At 39.0% G+C, this 19,480-nt stretch overlaps 1 protein-coding gene across 1 annotated transcript in view; it reads left to right on the forward strand.

The window, feature by feature from the left end:
* The window catches only part of LOC146553114 (receptor-type tyrosine-protein phosphatase N2-like), a 220,548-nt gene that overhangs the window by 182,307 nt on the left and 18,761 nt on the right, over nt 1–19,480 (forward strand). The window contains exons 17-20 of the mRNA XM_085256023.1: nt 2,658–2,735; nt 5,673–5,792; nt 6,453–6,619; nt 13,528–13,581. Coding sequence (XP_085112149.1) covers nt 2,658–2,735; nt 5,673–5,792; nt 6,453–6,619; nt 13,528–13,581 — 419 coding nt within the window. The remainder of the gene's footprint in view (nt 1–2,657; nt 2,736–5,672; nt 5,793–6,452; nt 6,620–13,527; nt 13,582–19,480) is intronic.

Consider the following 19,480-nt stretch of genomic DNA (forward strand, 5'->3'; position numbering starts at 1 on the left):
CTACAAGTCCAGCACTGATGTTAAATAATAACCTCGAGAAAAAAACTAAAAGAAATATATGTAAATGACTGTCCACATATTTTCTTGGCCTTGAAAAGTGCACTTCTGCCTCCAGCTATTTTTTGTCCGTGATGCAGTTCTCGCCGTTTTAATGAGCAAAACTCGCTGCCACCGTGTCGCCTTTTCTCTCTCTAGGTAAAATTATTTTAAGTTCATTAGAAGTGCATTGTTGTTTGGCATTCATAAAAGGAACAGAGGGCCATTAAAGACAATTTGGTGTGCGGAAAAACCCCATAAATTATCTGTCTTCCCTCTGTAATTGCTTCCAGCTAAATTGGTCAGCCAATTATTACATTTACTATACAATTTGCATGGTAATTGGCAGGGTTGTCACTCACTTGCTCGCAAATTCAGCTCACGTTCATCTCCTGTCTTTTGCTCTCGACGCCTCCGCCACCCTTCTGGAATTTTCATTAAGTTAAGGAAGAAGTCTGAGCTACTCTGCAAACGCTAAGCTCCTTCTCTAAGAAGCTTCTAGCAATGAATTTCAGTACTTTAAACAGGGGGAACATTTTACTAACGCACTTAGATTTGCTCATTTCGAAAGCACTGAGGATTTTTCCTTGTGCATGGGTGTGATGATTCATGTCCCCTCATTAGTTCTTAAAAGTGTCTGTGAACGAGGTATTTAGCCATTTTATATTATATTATATTGCGTCCAATATCAATTTATTTTTTACACCAAGAAAAAGACACACTGTAGAACATTCCTGGAGGCCCATTGGAGCATAGTGTTTTTTTTCCATGTATGGACAAAGATCAATTTTGTAGAATTGCTTTTCCTTATTTGTTCATGTCAGATGTGTGTAGTGCCTAAACCCGGAGACGCAGAGGTGGATTGTGATGAACTAAAAGCAAGCCATTTATTAAGCATGGAAAATACATTACGAAAGAAACTGAAAACTTTCAACTACATTTGTGAGACGTAAGGCTAGGGCTCGCTGGGAGACATGAGAGGAAAGTGAGCTGCCACCCCGACAAAGGCAAAAGGAAAGAGAGCAACTACACATATACAAAAGGTTGATTAGAGGAGTGGAGACAACTGGAGAAAATGAGACATGGCTGAAAAGAATCATAACAGACGAGTAAAGGAAGCAAAATTCAAGACAATGCACAAGGAACATGGGCTCACCAAAATAAAACAGGAAGTGAAGCTTAATACAAAAAACTTTAACACAGGAGGAAAGAACGCTAAGGGAGGAACTGAGAATAGACTAGCTTTATTGTCATTGTAACAAATGAAATTAAAGGTGCACACTCATTAGAAAAACACAAACATAAACACATGCGTGCACACACAATAGACACAGACATAATGTCCTGTTATCTGGATCTATTGCACCCATCCCTAATTGAACAAACACACTCATGTTATTGCTTTGATGAGTGTGTTTGCTGTTGGATGAAAGCTGTTTGAATCTGTTTGTCCTGGTTTTGAAGAATCTAAACTAAACTAAATACACTAAGTACTACATGAAGTTAATATAAACATTACATAAACCAAGAATCACAATGAACAATTAAATAAGCAACTCCACTGCTGAGTTTGCTGAGGTTCATTTATGTCATTTACTTTTAAAGACTCAACATAAGCATTGTAGCCATCACATTCTTGGTTGTTTGGCTCGAGAACTGACCATATTTGGATTGACCCTATTTAGCACAGAAGTGCTAAATTATCAGCTAAATTAGAGTTCCCGACCTCCTTAGGCATTAACATCAGCACAAAAACTATATCCTGGGAACTTCATGGCATTGATTTCTATGGCCAAGCAACTCCTGTAGGTGTAATGTGTATGTGACCCAGTACTTTTGGCCATATAGTGTATCTGCCAGTTGATAACATAGACATAAAATACTAGAATGAATTAATTACACCAAAACTGGAGCACAAACTTACAACAGTTAACTGAAGAGCAAGTGATAAATAAAAACATAAGGCCATGACCTTAAAGGGACTACAACTACAAGCGTGGTGCAGCAATGTTTATTCTGCTGCAAAGCTGTACATTTTAACAGTCTGCCTGTTATCTTTTTAAACCAATCTCAAGTTGCTCTATCTGCAGTTTTTGGGACTTCTCCATTGGCTTTATTTTTCTAGACCCAGAAGTTGTTGCTTAGATCAGGATGATGATGACAGAAACTAGGATGAGGAAAGTTGGACAATATCAGTATGGTATAGCAGGAATGACCAAAAACAGCCAGGAATGCACAAAGATTTGATTATTAAATCTATGCAAAACTATCACACTTAAGTGAAAAAATACACTTAATGTAACAACTGGAACAGCCGTCATTCTCTCTGATCGGAATAAACTTTGCAAATGTCTGTTATTCTGTAGACTCACAGGATAAGATGACCAAGGTCAGAGCCAATGATTGGACTCTAATTTATCCTTTCTTCTCAGATCTGAGTTGACCTTGCTGTGCTGTTAACTTCCTGAGAACTGTGCAACATTTGTTTTCCAGAAATGATCCAAAATAATCATGGGCTTTAAATCTAAACATTTGAGACAGGACAAACATGAATTGTACCATTCAAAATGAGCCATCCTTGATCAATTTACACCCTCTTGTCCTTTTTCCTCTCCCCACAGATGGATCACGATCCCAGGAACCCAGCCTACATTGCCACTCAAGGTCCCCTGCCCTCCACTGTGGCTGATTTCTGGCAGGTAAACACACACACACACACACAAATACAAATGCATTCACACACACTCATGAAACAAAAATCAATACAATCTCCTCTCTTAAACAAGAGTTAGCCGATTTTTATTAGTGCAGCAAGTCACACAGGAGACCAGCCATTTCTGTGGATGTCATTATTAATCTTTCCTTCACCATAACACTCACCAGCCTCACCACCACTGTTTTTACACACACACACACACACTGGCCTTCAGTGGGACACATTGTTAATGCAGGGGGTAGCAAACTCTTTTCCCACTGTCCCAAATGTTGGATTGGGTTTGAATCTGAGACCAGGAGATCAATAAGTTATTCTGGCCAGTCTTGGTGTTAGGTGTATGTTGAGTGGAGCAGCAGGGAGGTTGGAAGGAAAGGTCCCCTTGTCAAACAAGTTATATCCCCGCTGGATTCTCACTTGGGCAGACCAAGGAGGGGCACAAAGAAAAAGAAATCTCAGGCTTGCATAGAGTCACTACACTACAGAAGTTCCAACTAATCCAGGAAAGTGAAATATAAAAATCAGTTCATTTGAAATGAGCTGTGTGATATTCATTTTTTGTTGAGATGTGAAAAGTATCCAGAAAAACCAAGAACACAGAATCCAAATATTATTTTCTTGGTTAATTTGGAAATAAATCCCATATTACCACTTTTCTATTTTCTTAATAAACCTTAGTTTTGTTGCATACTGTGCTCTCGAATAGGCTCGCCAATTATTTTTTGGAAAAGGCTTTAAAAAGTTGTGATTAACACAAAAAATTTTGTAGGTACACTGTCATTTGTTAAACTGCCCATTACCACAGCGAAACTGTTTTGGTTCCTGTCATTCCACTGCTGTTAAAAAGCATGCGTGCTTAGCCAACCCACTCTTTATAAATAGAGACTGAATAAAATAAAAATGTCAAATTTGGCTTCATGTGAGCAGTCAAGACGAGTGGGAAGTGCGGTAAGATGCGTGTGCACAGTGGCACATTTATGATTACACAAAAGTGGAACTAAAATAACTTTAGTTTAACAGTCCAGCAAAGTAAGCAAGCAAACAAAATGCTTGAAACGAGGCAGGAGAGGTGAGAAGTTAGGCGTGTGACTTCCGCCTAACAAGCTGAATTTCCATTCAACTCAAGCTGGGTTTCCGTAGTGACAGCGGTGGCGATGTTGAGGTCTTGTCTGGGGGAATGAGAGCCCTATTACACCACTACTCGCCTCCTTCCTTCTTCCTTTCCACTAATCCCCGTCCAGCTCTAAATAATTCTCTTTCAGGGAAGGAAAAGTGTTGGTTGGTATATTGGTCCTGTTCCTCTTTATTCACACTTTACACCAACATTTCTGCAACGTCCTTCTGTTCCATTTCTGTAGTCCAAATCTTGTTTTTGTCTAGAAATATCTACAGTTTTGAGTGGTACAGAAGGCCAATATAAAAAGAAAGGACAGTCAACTTCTATATCTGCGAGAGTGGTTTTAGGATGGATGCCCTTGACCTGAAAGAAGTGCACATAATGTAGTTCACATAGGAGTCCCAGTCCTTAAAAAAGCAATAGACTTTCTAAATAGATGTGAACGAGAAGCCACAAAACCAATATGGGTGTCTAAGTATCTCCATATCAGTCCGCAGGCCTTAGCCTGTAGCTAAAAAGATCATTTAAAGACTTTATCTAAAAGCCTCAGACGATTCCTGCTGCTCATCATGGATTCATCTCAGGTTCATTAAGTAGCCTCTCCGTGCTTTACAGGCTTCTGTACTCAGGCTTTATTCAGCCTTCATGTTGTGTTGAGGCCCAGTTGATTTAACTAGCATTACTGTGTCTTATCAGATTGCTTAATCAAGAGCCGGCCAAGGTTATTACACTGGAAAAAAGTCCAACATCTTCAGAAAGTTTATGTACACAAAACGTTCTAAAAGAGCAGGGCACACCCTTCACTTTTTTTGTGGAAAAATATGGGTTTAAATAAATGTAGCTTTTTAACAAACCTTGAGTTTTAAAGGAGGGAGCTTTTCCTCCAGACAGCAGCAGCAGCGGAGTTCGCACCCTGTCAGCTGAAGCAAATTAACACAATTTCTCAAAAAGTGCACCGTCACATTTTTAGATCCATGAGACTAATCACTGAAGCAGGGAGGACTGAGAGGAATAGTGCAGAGAGGCGCAGTAATTCAAAACCCACCGCAATTAACATCTGCTAAATCTTCGGCAAGGTGTGGCAGCGCTCATGACCGAGCGGCAGGTGCGGCCATCTTTATAATCTAACCCGATGATGTGGGAGCGGTATTGTTTTATGGCTTCTATTAACGGCTGACTGTTACCTCTGAACAGCGTTGAATGGATCTCCTGAGCAAGCCCACCCTCCGGCTGTGAGAATATGACTGCCAGAAGGAAAAATACGACCACAGGCGGGTCTCAGATGTGGAACGACCCAGCTGGGGGAGAGAACAGCCTGAACTGCTACAGCAATTACTTGTCACAAAGCTTTACTTCCTTGTAGTTGCTCACAAAAGTTGGAAACAGCAAGCATGTTTCAAACCAAGATTTTTCTTTTTTTTTCCCTCGCTCCCGTGAAACAAACACCTCCCTTTCCAAAATGATAGCTAGAACAAAATTTGAACTAATGATGGACCGATATCCAAGAGAGTGGGTGAGTGAGGACACATGTCAGTGTTACTGTTGGCAGTGTTACTCTTAACGCTTTACTTTTGATTAAACTTAGAAGTTTTCAAAGAACATTAAGTAACGCAGAATATTTAGACTTTTGAGAAAGTTTATCTTAAGTGCTGCAAAAAAAGAATAACATACATGAATTCGGAACAATTAAAAACTAAAAATTCATTCATTCTTGTCTCTATCAAGAAAAAATCTACTTCATTTCAAAGGAATAAGGCCATTTTAAAGAGCTACAATCATTTACCTGCCTGTGTATTTTGTTTGCAGATGGTTTGGGAGAATGGCTGTGTGGTCATCGTTATGTTGACACCTCTTGTTGAGAGCGGGGTGAAGCAGTGCTACCATTACTGGCCAGATGAAGGATCCAACCTGTACCACATCTACGAGGTAAAACAAACTCAAAGAAGATCTGTTATTATTTTCTGTCACATATATATGTTGAATACAAATGTCTGAAACTTGTCTTGATTTTTGTTGTGAATGAGGGCGAAAATCCTCTCACATGTTGTTCAAATCTGCTGTTTATGAAGGGCAGCCAATCAGAAGAAAGTCTTCAATTAGACATTGAAAGGTGCAAAATTGGCCTGTTTCAGGGCTGCACCAATGCCAGTGTATGCTGAACATGATTATTTAGGATGCTACACAGCTAGGCGTTAGGCTACAGCAGTTTTATTCCATTAGCATCTGACTCAGTATAGCATGTGTTAGATCCATCTCCTACTCAGGGAACTCAGCCCCACCTCCCACTATAAATATTATGTGACTTTTAGGGCTAATTATCGTATGAACTTGACTGTGACCAAATAAAAAATCAAAGATTATTTATCACAAAGGATTATCGTCTTAATAAAACATGGGATATTAAGTTGTCTTCCACTTGTAATCAGTCAGTTATCACGTGACGTCTGTGTTTTTGTCATCATAATTCAATTTAGAAGTAATTTACTCTTCTGGAATTAGTAAGTACATAAGCCGATCAGAACATTTCTCGACTACCATAAATTTCATGCATGGGGAAATACATGTCTGTCTCCTGCATCCTTCCAGGTGAACCTGGTCTCTGAACACATCTGGTGCGATGACTTCCTGGTTCGTAGCTTCTACTTGAAGAACATGCAGACCAACGAAACGCGGACCGTCACTCAGTTCCATTTCCTGACCTGGCTCAACCAGAACGTGCCGGAGACTAGCCGAACACTACTTGACTTCCGCAGGTAGGGAGCTTCTTCAGAAAGTTTCAGAAAGCTTAAAACAAAACAGCTCACTCTCGTTCCTGGGTCATCTAAAGCTGCTGGGTTTGTTTCCAGTCCTCAGGCATCAGAAACATGTGTATAAAGTCATTTGGCCTTTTTTAGTTTTCAGTGCACAGACCTAACAGTAAAAGAAAAACTGAAAACATCTTGGGGCAAAACACAAAGGGAGTCAAAAACATGGACCAATAACTCTCTCCATCCAGTTTTCTTTCTTACGAGGTGCCGTGGTGTTTACAGCAAGACCATCTGTCCTGCTTTAAGGGTGAAGGTTTCCTCTTATGCATCATAAATGACCATTGACCCTGTGCCGGGGTCCTTTTCACTGTTATCTCTTGACAAAATGGAGAAAAACTAAACAGCCATGAGACAAGGAGCTGTGAAAAGCAGCATTGTTATCCCTCACAGCGATACTACCTACCTTTGAGTTGACTCCTACTCTTTAACCATGGCCTGCACATTGTATGTTTTTTAAACCTATTTTTCTATAGTATAGTATAAAAATCTTCTTTGCAATTTGCTTAAAGAGTTACTTGAAACTGATTTTCATTTGAAATGCATAAAGTACTTAAGCCAGCTTTTAATGTTGATAGAGAAAGCACTGAGGTTTCAGAAGCCATCAAAGAAACTTTTTGGAAGTTCTCTTCAAAGGCGCCTTTGGAGCAAACCCACTTTGATAACAGCATTCATTTCCACAGCAGAGCTGAGAAACACCTTGCATGATATCATTCAGGAAAAATCGCCACAGTCCGTTTCTTCCCTCGACTTTTGCTCCGGTAGAACAAAGGCAGCCTGCGTTTTCATTTTGTAAGTGTACATAAGAAAAACCAAACTACAGAGCAATGGTAGCGGAACATTTGCTTTTGTGTGCATGCTGTCAGTCTTCTCCACATGTAAATATAACAAGAAGGTACGGATGGGAGAAATATTACATAAATAAATGTTTTTGCAGTGCTTTGCGTTTCTTTTTTGTTTGTTCTGCTTGATATGTTGCAGTGCTTGACTAACTGGAACTCTCACTGATCCTTTTCTTTCATCCTGTGATGAATAGGCTAACTTTCAGGAGCCACACGGCCTTTGGTTCAACAGCCTCTTCCGTTGTCCTTAAGTTTTGGTGTATTTGTTAGCCCATGCAACTTATCTGAAGGTTCTCAGAATTCACGAGTAGGGCATCAGAAGAGCAAAAAAGTCAGAAATCCAACCTTGCAGGAAAATCTTCCAATGCACCTAAATCGCTTTAGCTTCCAAGGCTTGAATTTTGTATATGCAGTTTTATTACAGTTCAGAAACTGGTCAGGCTGTGCCATATATTAAAATCCAGTAGGTCATATGCGTGATGGTTCTTCTCTGGCATTTTATTTAAAACAAAGATAAAGTGAAAGAGTCTAATAGAAGCTCCTGAAGTTGTTTGTTTTCCACCCTCCTCCTCCTCCTTGAGCCACAGAGGCTTTGAAAGGCTTTCGTGATTTCCTTACAGCATAATGGCTTCAAACCTCGCACTTCTCCAGGAGTTTTGACTTGTGATCCTGAGGTGCAGGCAGAAAAATATCTATATATCCTCTAAACATCCTGGGCGCTTTCCACTCGATAACAGTGTAATTCAAAATGCATTGAGGATACTCTTCCAAAGTGATCCTTTATCTCTGGCGCCTTTATAACTGCTCTCCTCCTTTTCCCCTTCGACCTCTTTTAAACTGATATACTGTATTGCCTATTAGGTGTTAGCCGCCCTGGCCCCTTTTCTCTGATTCACTGTGGATTTTCTCAAGTGATAGACCCCAAGTCAGGTTTATATATAGGCCTGGTGTCTCCATTCTGCTGGCGCACATCAATTAGGTGGGATATCAAGAGTAAGAGTTTGTGGTCACTGCTATTATAAAAGGGTCTGGTGGGCGTCACCATACACCATCAGTTAGGAAATATTGCCTTTACTCACAGGGCAGCTGGGTCAGAACACAATGAAGAAGGCACAGAGGGAGATATTTTTCACTTTTATTACAGCAGATATGGTGCTTTCGTAATAGCAACCTGCCCTTTTCTTTATTTTTTGGTGTTGCCTTTTTTCACCTCGGCGATTTGAGGATACCGGCTGAAGTACCTCTCCATCATTTGCGCTTGTGCAGGCATGTTGTTCACTAATCACACCGGCCTGACTGACCCGAAGCCTTGCTTACAACTCCTCTCTGTCCTTCCCCCGTTTTACCAGCTAACTTGCGGTTGCCAGTGTCATTTTTGTGATGTTGCAGCTAGTAATATAAGCCCAGTTGCATAGTCACAAAAGTGATCATTGGAGACTGTGACTCTACAACCAGGGGGCCTCATGGGCCCTCCCCCCAACCCACCCTTTTACTTCTCTTTTTCCCGGTCTTCTCCTCCTCCCCTTATTTTCTCCTTCTTCATCTCACTCCTCCTTCTCTGTTCTCGCTGTGCCCAGTGACCTGAGATGACCTCTTCCCTTTTTGCTTGCTCATGGTTTGCTTGACTGCCTCCGGTCTCCCCTCCTCTCTCGCCATGCTTCCTTTTCCTCTCTTGGTCGCTTTTGTCTCTCTTGCTCCTGCCCGGTATCTGTCTCTCCTCCCTCACTTAGCTTTAGTCTATTTCTTTTTTCTGTGTTGCCTGGTGATTCCTGACTTAGGGTCTAATACTTTGTCCTTATATAAACAATAAATAAAACTTATGTTTGTTTTTTTTGGGGATTGTCCAGTCATTCATCATATGTGCTGGTATCAGATTCTTATAGTAGCAAAACATAACCTTGAATTTATTATACATGTTTTATAAACCACTTTATTATATACTACTACTGGAGTAAATCATGTAAAATAGCCGTCCATCAATTTTCTTCCACTTATCCTACGTGCAAATTGGAGATTTACAGTATATTTTGTTGTGGACGCGTGTATTTTAACCCAAACTGTGGCCTTTTCCTATATGGGTAGTTTTGTTACCTAATTCTAACAAGTCAGTAAATAAAAATAAAATTCTAAAATATCATACTAGCCAAAGTCCAGTCTGCCAGGTCTCAGACCATCAACAAAGGATAACATTTCTTTCCAACCTGCTAATGTGGACTTTGCTGGATCGTCTGCATGCAAAGGGGAACAAACTTTACAATCACTTCTATGAGACTGGGCTCCCTCCATCTAGATCCAGCTGATTACACAGTACAGGCTTTGAGCTTTATAAGTCACTTTCACCTTTGCTTACTGGATAGGTTTAGGCACTGAAACTGTATGGTTAGGTTAAGGAAAGGATGAGGGTCTGGATTAAAATGTGCCCCTTTAAACTGAACCCGGTGCATCACAGAACTTGTGCCAAAAACACTTTGTGTGTGAGATGCCAGCTTTTTCAACAACATGGCAGTATTTGACTGAAGTCACTGAAACATATGTATATAGGCTTAGTTGTATCAAATAGGCAGATCTGGGACCAGTTTCATAATGTGGAAATTTGCACGCGCTGTTTACAGGCAGATTGCAAATGGTGGCAGTGTGGCATTTCATGAGTTATTGTCTCTAAAAATACATTTTTAAATGCTGCAGGGCTGCTGCGTGTCGATGCATGGGTTGTGTAGACATTACTGTGTTTGAAATAATGGAACACACCCAATTAAAAACATGACCTCATATTGCAAATGTGTTGATCGGAGAAATGTTGACCTTGTTGTACATTTTTGGTGGTTTGCAGACAACAACCGGATCTTTCATAATATTGATCCAAAAATGCTAATGCGTATAAAGAGCGGACATATTCTAAGTCTTTCATTTCTGTCCGTCAGCTTGCCAGTCTGTATCTTTCACCATCTCTCTCTGTCGTCATCCACTCCATTGATTTTTTTTCCCACTCTTTTCTGCGCCTCCCTTTCTGGCTTTTGATCCCCCTCTCGCTATCTGGCTAATATCTCTCTTATGGGGCATTTCCTTTGAATCTCACGCCCTTCTACACACCCACACCCGACCTCCCACCCCGCCTACTGGCGATTCTCTGCTGGCTGTTTCCATGGTTACATCACTTTTGATTGTCTCTAGTGAGGTCTGACTTTTCAATTTTAGTGGGGCGGTGGATGAAAATGTGAGGGGAATTTTGGTGATCAGCCTTTGTGTTTTTTAAAACTCAAGCTTGTGTAATGTTGCTTGTTGTTTGCCCTGCAGGAAACACCAGGTAAAACCCACTGCTTATGTCATTTATTTAGCTACAAAGTGACAATTATATAATTATACTTGCTTTTTTTTGCCTTCTTTTGACCTCATGTAATAATGAGATATATACATTTTTAATTCAAGTGCAATAACTCAGGATATGAACAATGAGCAAGACAAATAACTGATCATTACTTTGTACTTTGTACTTCCCACTACACCCTGTTTAAATAAGTGTTTTTAAAGACAGTTATAAATTTTAATAATTAAACATAAATGACCACAAAAACTTCAAGTTCAAGTAAGGAAAAGCATCAAAACTGCACATTTGAAGCTTCTCTCTCTGACTGGTGATGCATAATGGATTATGAAAAGGCCACACACATACACACAGCGTACCTTCACATAATATGTTTCAGATGAATATTGTTATTTTGAGTTTCACCATAAAATAGAATCAGAGATGATCTCCAGCTGGGATCAAACTCGGCCTTTCTGCTGCGTTCTCAGATGGAAGCTGTGAGTTTGTGCAGATCTGCTCACTGCTCTGTTTTTTGATGAACAAGGTGCAAAGTTGTTGTTTTTTAACCCCAGTCTTTAAAAAGAGAGAGAGAAGAATGTGGTGTTCCTCATACTGTTGATGTTCTTTTATGCATGGGTGACAGCAGCCACAGATTGTCCTCCGTTGTGGAATATTATGATGATTTTCTTTCAGATTATAAATGTCTGTGCGATTCCTCATGGTTGTGTTCAACTATACTGATTATGAAATAAGAAGAAGTTAAAAAAACATGTACTATTTCATTTTGCGAATGAAGCATGGCTCTCTGATCTTTTGACATTTGGTTTAAATTAAACTGTGCAGCACTATTATATGTGCTAGAAGCAAACAGTAAAGCAGGTTTTTGTAACAGCATGTAGATTATGGTCTTACTACATGAGACTATAAATTCTAATAATACAAAACCCAGTTCGGAAAAAGATGTCATTGTGTAATATCTAAATAAGAACAATGCAATGATTGATTGACATATTTTATTTACAACAGAACACAGAAAACAGATCAAATGTTTAGATTGTATAAATGTGACATTCAAAAATAAGTCATTCAGAATTTGATGGCAAAAACATGTTTACTGTAATATCAGTCTGTGGACATCTGGGGCAGGCAGGATAGTTCAGCATCTGAATTCTACTTCAAAGCCGTGCTGTTGTAATGATGCAGCATGCAGTTTAACATTGTCTTGCTGAAATATGCAAGCCCTTCCCTGAGCAAGACGATGGGTGTTGATCTAAAACCTGTATACATCTTTGAGCACTGATGGTGGCATTCCATGTGCAAGCTGCCACAGGAGTACTAATGCACTCCCATACAACCAGAGATGCAGACTTAAAACTGAACCTTTGAAGCTAATACCAAGCCAGATGGTCCCCTCTTCTTTTTTGTCTGGAGGGCACGGCGTCATTGCTTTCCACAGAATTTCAAATTTCAATTCATCTGACCACAGAACAGTTTTCCATTTTGCCTCAGTCCATTTTAAATGGGCTTTGGCATTTCTGGATCATGTTCACAGATGGCTTCTTCTTTGCACAGTAGAGTTTTATCCTGCATTTATGGACGGTGCAGTGAACTGTCTTCAAAGGCAATCATTTCTCAGTGTTCCTGAGACCATGCAGCGATTTGCATGACAGAGTGATGACTGTTTTTAGTGCAGTGTCACCTGAAGGCCGGAAGATCATCAGCATCCAGTATTGATTTTCGGGCTTGCCTTTGAGCACTGACTTTTCACCAGATTCTCTTATTCTTTTTCTGATATTGTGCACTGCAGGGAATGAGATATTGGAAGTGCAGGAACATTATTCTTAAATTCTCCCACAATTTGTACGTGCAGATTTCTGCTCATATTCACATCTGAGAAACACTCTTTAAGATGTCTTTTTTATGTTACTGACCTGCTGCCAGTTAACCTAATTAGTTGCAAAATGTTCCTCCAGCTGTTACTTTTAAGTACCACTCACTTGTCCAGCATTTAATTGCCCCATCCCATCTCTTTTGAGATGTGACGCTGCTGCCAAATCTAAAATTATCTGCAAATATTTGTGTCATGTTTATTTACATTTCAAACGGCATTGCACCTTTTTTGGAATTAGGGCTCTGTTATCAAATTGTCCACTATACCATGGTAGGTGGTATGGGACAAATTGGTGAAGTTTATGGCAGTGATAGCCTTACTGAGTACCAGTTTTGACATGTAAAAACATGTAAAACATACTAAAATTATAAGTAGTTTTGTGCAGGATGTTTTTTCTTATTTTTTGAAGCCTAGATGCACCTGTGCTGACTGTATGTGATGCTGTATCTGTGATATTAATCCTCCAGAATCAGGTGTTACTGTTCTAAAGTAATGTTTAGGTTAACTCTTTCCTGTTTTAAATTTTTTCCTTGCAGGTTTTAATTCATCTATGCATGCAATAACCAAGAAGAAAAGTGTACTTACCTTCATCTTTATTACTATTAGTAAATATGCATTCTGTCAGGGAGATAAAACTGAACTGAACCTCAGCTGTGCAATACCATTGGTTTCCCAGTTCAGCTGTTATAAAGCAGATAATTGGCTCCTTAAAGTATTTTTTTCTGTTGATTTCTATGACGGATTTCTTAAGCGATATCTCTCCTTTTTATCATGTCTGTGTTAACACTAACTTTTTCTTTCTGTCTTGTTTTTTTTACAGGAAAGTTAACAAGTGCTACCGGGGCCGCTCATGTCCTATCATAGTCCACTGCAGGCAAGTATGCTAATAACTAAGGCAGAATGCTTTTTATGGTGGCTTATTCATAGGGTTCTAGCTTCTATTCAGTGAATTCAGTATCAAATGCATTCTGTTTTCAGAGAGACATGCTGCATTATGCTGGCAAACTCGCAAACAAGCACAGATCTTTTAAAGTTGCTGGTTAAATTGTTTTAAAGTTTCTTTTTTCAGAGGATTTAAAACTCAAATTGCCCAGGTCCTTTGTGGTTTCTGACCTCCAGTCCACATCACCATTTAATTCCCCACCAACTGCCATGTCACTTGTCAGCATGTGTGGGACGACAAACATTTTAAATGAGAGATTAGCCAAAAAGTTGTGATTTAATTTGACAAACTGTCCGCGGAGGAGGGTAACTTTTAATTGGAGGCAGTTCAAAGCTTGCAGCTTGCCGGTCAGAGCCAGTGGGTGAGAGTGAGAGAGGGTAAATAGAAGTAGGCAGGGTTGCAGCTGTTGTGTTTGCATATGTGTGTGTGTTTTTGTATAATCACATCTGCATACCCCTACCACCTGAGGAAATAACTCAGACCAGTGAGACATAATTAAATCGGTATTTAGCAGAAAAATCTGCCACAGTTTTTTTGTGCAAGCATCCTCAGATGATTGGATTAAAAAAAAAAACTTCAATAACAGATAGCCCTTATGTCTGTCTGCTCACTACTCCACCAAATGATCTATTATTTAATATGGTGCAATGGCTCCACTATGATGAAACTGTACATTTCTCGCTCTAACTGCTAGTCTACACCAGAGTATTAAACCTGCCTTTATGGAGCACCAGCCACAGTAACTTGAACATCCTGAATTTTCTCGGCTACTCTTATGACACTTACTTACTCTGATGATCAACCAAATCCTTCAATTTGACGTGTGTTATTGCATTAGAGGTTTCGAATTTTAAACAGGATTTGTTGGTATGCGACTTGCCGGGCATTGAAATCAACGTAGTTATATATATATATATATATATATATATATATATATATACATATATATATATATATATATATATATATATATACATATATATATATATATATATATATATATATATATATATATATATATATATATATAGCAGCATTTTGCAATAACTGTCATCTCGAGACACTTTACTGTTAAGTTGAATACCAGACAACATTAGAGAGAGAACCCAGACAATTAAATCTTCCCCTTGGAGAAAGCACATGGTGACAGTGAGGAGAAAGAACCCCCTTTTAACAGGAAGAGCACAGAGAGAACAACATATAGGACTAAACACATACTACAGGAGAGAGCAGACAAAAGTTATTTCCATGTAGCAGTAGCACAGTAACATATAACTGAGAAGTCAAAAGACAGGAATGGATAAGAAATGCTCAATGCTTCATTGGAAGTCTGCCAACAGCCTGAGGGCTCACGGTCACCTAATCGAGCCCTAACTATAAGCTTTATCAAAACGGAAGGTTTGAAGCCTAATCTTTGCAGTAAAGAGGATGTTTCTGTCTCCCAAAAGCAAACGAGAGAGCGGAGCCTGATAGCTGAAGGCTCTGCTTCCTATTCTACTTTTGGAAGCTCCCAAGTGAGCCTGTAGTCTGAGAGCGAAGTGCTCTATTGAGATGAAATGATACTATGAGGTTCTTAAGAAATGATAGGGCCTAATTCAAGACGAGGAAAAAGGATTTTAAATTCAATGCTGAATTTAGCAAGGAGCCACTAAAGAGAAATATGAGTTGTCTTTCTACTTTCTACTTCCTGCAGTACTGTCACAGCGGTGTTTTAGATCAATTGCAAGCTTTTCAGGTAGCTTTCAGTGCAACAGAATGATAAAGAATTACAATGGCCAGTCCTAGTCCTTTAAAGCCAAGTGTTTCACATTTGATCCACGAGTTTTTGAGACAATGATGTAAAAGTCAATGTGAAATAAACTGCACAATTCATTTTTAAGGAAGAAATTGCACCAAAAAAATGCTGGATGCAGCAGATATGATAAAAATTAAAACTCCTATATGCAAATGAATGTATTATTTTTTATTTTGTCAGAATGAACATTAAACGCTAAATTTTCTGGCAATTATTTTATGGTTTAGGCTTTAAAGGCTTAGTGGTAACAAACATATAGAAGCTAGCATGACATGTTATTGTATAATGGAAATAAAACCTTTGACAATTTGATTTATTCTCCTCCCAAATCATCTAACAATGCCACTGTGGTGCCATTTTACTGTACATGTATGTCATTACAGTAAGCTAATAAAACTAAAAAGAAACTTTATGCAATGTATTATGACAGTAGTAAAAATAAGAAATTAAAATTGCAATGCAAAACACAAATACTTATGTCACTTATGCCACGTGCATGTCTGATTCTCTTTCTGAAATAAATATGAGCACCCACAAAATCTCACTCAATCTGTTCAGTGTTCTTGGGACATATGAGCTTCAGTTTAACATGTATGCAGCGAGTACATGAAAAAGCTGCTATTAGGGTTTGTAGGACAAGTACACGCAGCTATGGTGAGCACAGAGGTTGATATGCATCATTCCTGTTTGAAGTTAATAAGCAACATAATTATGGTGGTAAATTCATTAGTCTAAAAATTATCCTGACAAAAGAAATTAATAATTTGTGCTTACAAACACAATTAAAGACAAAATAAATTTTTTCAATATTTTTAATTTACCAAGTCAGCCTGTCACCGCCTGCACTGCTTAACACAAGATGAACTTTGTTACCCACAAGGGTAACTTTCCTTACTTTTTAATGTGCTTGAAGGCTGCAGTGTTTTCACGTTAGTTTGGTATCACTTAAATCCTCAGTAGGCGGGAGAATGTGAAGCACAGTTGGAGGTGTTTATTCATTTTTGGTCAGTATGATATTAAAGTTTGCATAGATAAAACCATTGCACACATAATTATTGTGTTGCATGTTGCAGCACAAGTGAGCCTAAATGTAACGATGTGACTATGGTAACAAAGGAAGTAAATATCTTAAACATAGTAGGTAAGGTAACGAGTCAGATGTTCCCTGTGATTTGAGTGAAAAAAAACCCTCCACATTAAAAGTGAAATGTGTGGGTGAAGTGTTTGATTCATCCAGTCTGCACCGACGCTGCTCGACATCTCTGACCTCAGCATCCAGACAAACTGTCTTCATCAGAGCTGACTGGCAGGAGAAATTTACTTATGTGATAAAAACAGGTTTCACACCAGCACAGCAGGAAAAAATCTGCAATGTTGGTTTTTTTTAAAAATATGGATTCTTTCTGCGTATTGATTTCCCCTCCCTGCTGAAATGATAAAGTTCACAGTGACACCAGAAGTCTAATCAATCATTACACTAAAAAGTTCTCAACATATAAAGAGCAGGAGACTTTAAATGTGGCTGTAGCCACACAGGAGAAATAAAACGAAGCAGACGCTCTACAAAAATATTGAAGCACTTATTAATTTACATTTCTTGGAGCCGGTATGACTTTATTTACATCTTATCATAGAAGTTTATTTCTCCTATGAAGTGCACAGGTTTTGGTTTCAGACCTTTTGCCAAACCGACTGATTTTTGGAAATTGCACAAATCAACAGTTTTACTTAAGAAGGCTCCTCACTGAGTGAAGTGACCCATCTGTATCTGTGTGGCAGCCATAACAAGAGTGGGTTGAATTCCCTAAATACAGAGGAAAGGTGCTTCAGTGTCTCCTTTGTTACCTCCTTTAGTATATGATGTGCTGAATCAACTTTAATGAAAGGAAAGGAAATATTGCGTTTTTTGAACTTCCAGTTTTTGAAACTGACAAGCAGATGATAAACATTTCTCTGCTTTATTAAAATCTGCATGTTATGGGTTTGCTTCCCAGTGTGAAGCACTCTGTGTATTTAGAAAAGTGCCTTTATAAAAAGAGATCATGATAAAAAGATCAAAGTTTGCATTGATTATGTACTCATTTTGAGAGTTTCTGTAATGCCAGCTTTTAGAGGTACCACAAATTAAAAATGTTCTTCAGAGATGCCGAAAGTTTTAATAAAAGCAAGCGTTAGAGCGGATCATCTATTCAGCAGGAGGAGAAAATCTGGGTGGAAAGCTGGGGAATCCATATTTCTTACAGTTGGAGAGCTGACGCTTTTTATGCTGGATATTTTCTGGGTGGTAAGGTTTGAGTGGCAGTGAAGTTTTCCAGTGATTAATGCGCTTCGAATGCATTTAGATGCTTATGAAGACAAGATTCTAACCTCGATTTGGACCGGTCCAAGTACATTCCTAAACTCAAGCAGCCAAACATATCTAAGGCTGCGATAATATAGAGACTGATAAACTTTGATGTTCATGCTGTAGAGACTTTCACTTAGAGCCTCCAAATGATTTTGTCAAAGTCAACTGTGCACAGCCATTTATCACTGTAATGCATGCAGAGGGCAGAGTGAAGCAGTCAGAGTGAGGAGTGAGCACACTGAAGAGCGCAGATGCAGAAATTCAATAATCACACAGCAGCGTTCTCTCTTTTTTCCATCCACTGTGTATTTTTCTATTTCATCTTTCTCTTTCCCTTCCTCCTTGCCTCTTTCCATGTCTATCACTTTAAACAGAGTCAGAGAAGGCAGCAGACATCTTGACATGTTTACTCACAGCCCTCAGGCGTGTGCTGACACACACACACACATCACATATCTTTGATCACTTTGTAATGATCCTGGCAAGGTGCAGTGATACGATAGAGCTAAAATCACACCGTAATAACCTGTATAACACACACATGAACACGTGCAAATCTAGTGTGTAAGATCAGAGCATCTCTGTAGAATAGGCACATACACACTCGCAGGCTGCAGTGGCACTTCTCAATTACTGCAGAAAATAACAAAGGTCCCAGTGAAAATGAAATATTCAGAAAGTATGGACCCATGCCAGCATGCACACACACACACACACACACATACACACACACACATACACGTGCACACACCAGCACATGAAATAGACTGGTAGGGGTGCAGACATCAATTTTCAACACTTGAAATAAATCTTGGATAGAAAATATTCCCTCCACATACAAAGCAGAGCGTAATTCAGTTTCTGCACACTGTGTTCAGTGTGTTTATTTCAGAATAGACAAACATACATTTGCTCCTATGTCTCTAAAAACAGGTTTACATTTTTTGATGTTTTAAAAAGAACCTCTCAGTCTCTCGTTTCCATAATTGTACACGTTTGAAGTTGCTTATCCCCCTGAAATGGCATTAGAAGACTCGTAAACCTCGACGTATTAAATCTTTCTGATTGATGCTCGCTCGCTTAACACTGGAGTTGGGTCGCGTCTGTCTTCACTCCAGAGGAAAAACAAAGAAAGACAATAACATGAACATGGCAGAGGATACAAAATAAATATAGCAACTGTAAACCTGAAGGTGTTACTCGGCTTTGCAAGCTTGCCAGCAGTCCTGCCAAGTGATCTTATGCTATAAACATTTCAGTGTAATATTTTTTTCCTGGGTTATATGTTATTTAAAATTGTATGAGACACTGAAAGAACATTTAGTCCTCCTTGTCTGAACTTGAAGAAGTCGACACGGTGGAAGAGCTGATTGTGATAATGCGCTGTGTAATTATCTCTAATCAGCTCTCACACTCAGCCGCTCACATTTTTACCTAATCAGTACATAACTGTATTAATGCAGTATTGCTTTTTGGGCATTAACAGGAACATTTAGTGTACCTGTAAAAGATTTTTATTCCTTTTATTCACTCGTATTAATGTTACACTTTGTGCATTTTCCACATCCGTATACGTATGACATCACATAGCAACAGAGTAATGATGTAAATGAACATTATGGAAATTAATGTAGAAGTATAATTAAAAACATCAAGTGACAGGAATTAGAAAATTGCTTAATTGGCGA

Source organism: Mchenga conophoros, linkage group LG18 (genome assembly GCF_057382185.1).
Source record: "Mchenga conophoros isolate Kocher_MC1m ecotype Shallow Benthic linkage group LG18, M_conophoros_male_GT1.1, whole genome shotgun sequence".
NCBI lineage: Eukaryota > Metazoa > Chordata > Actinopteri > Cichliformes > Cichlidae > Mchenga > Mchenga conophoros.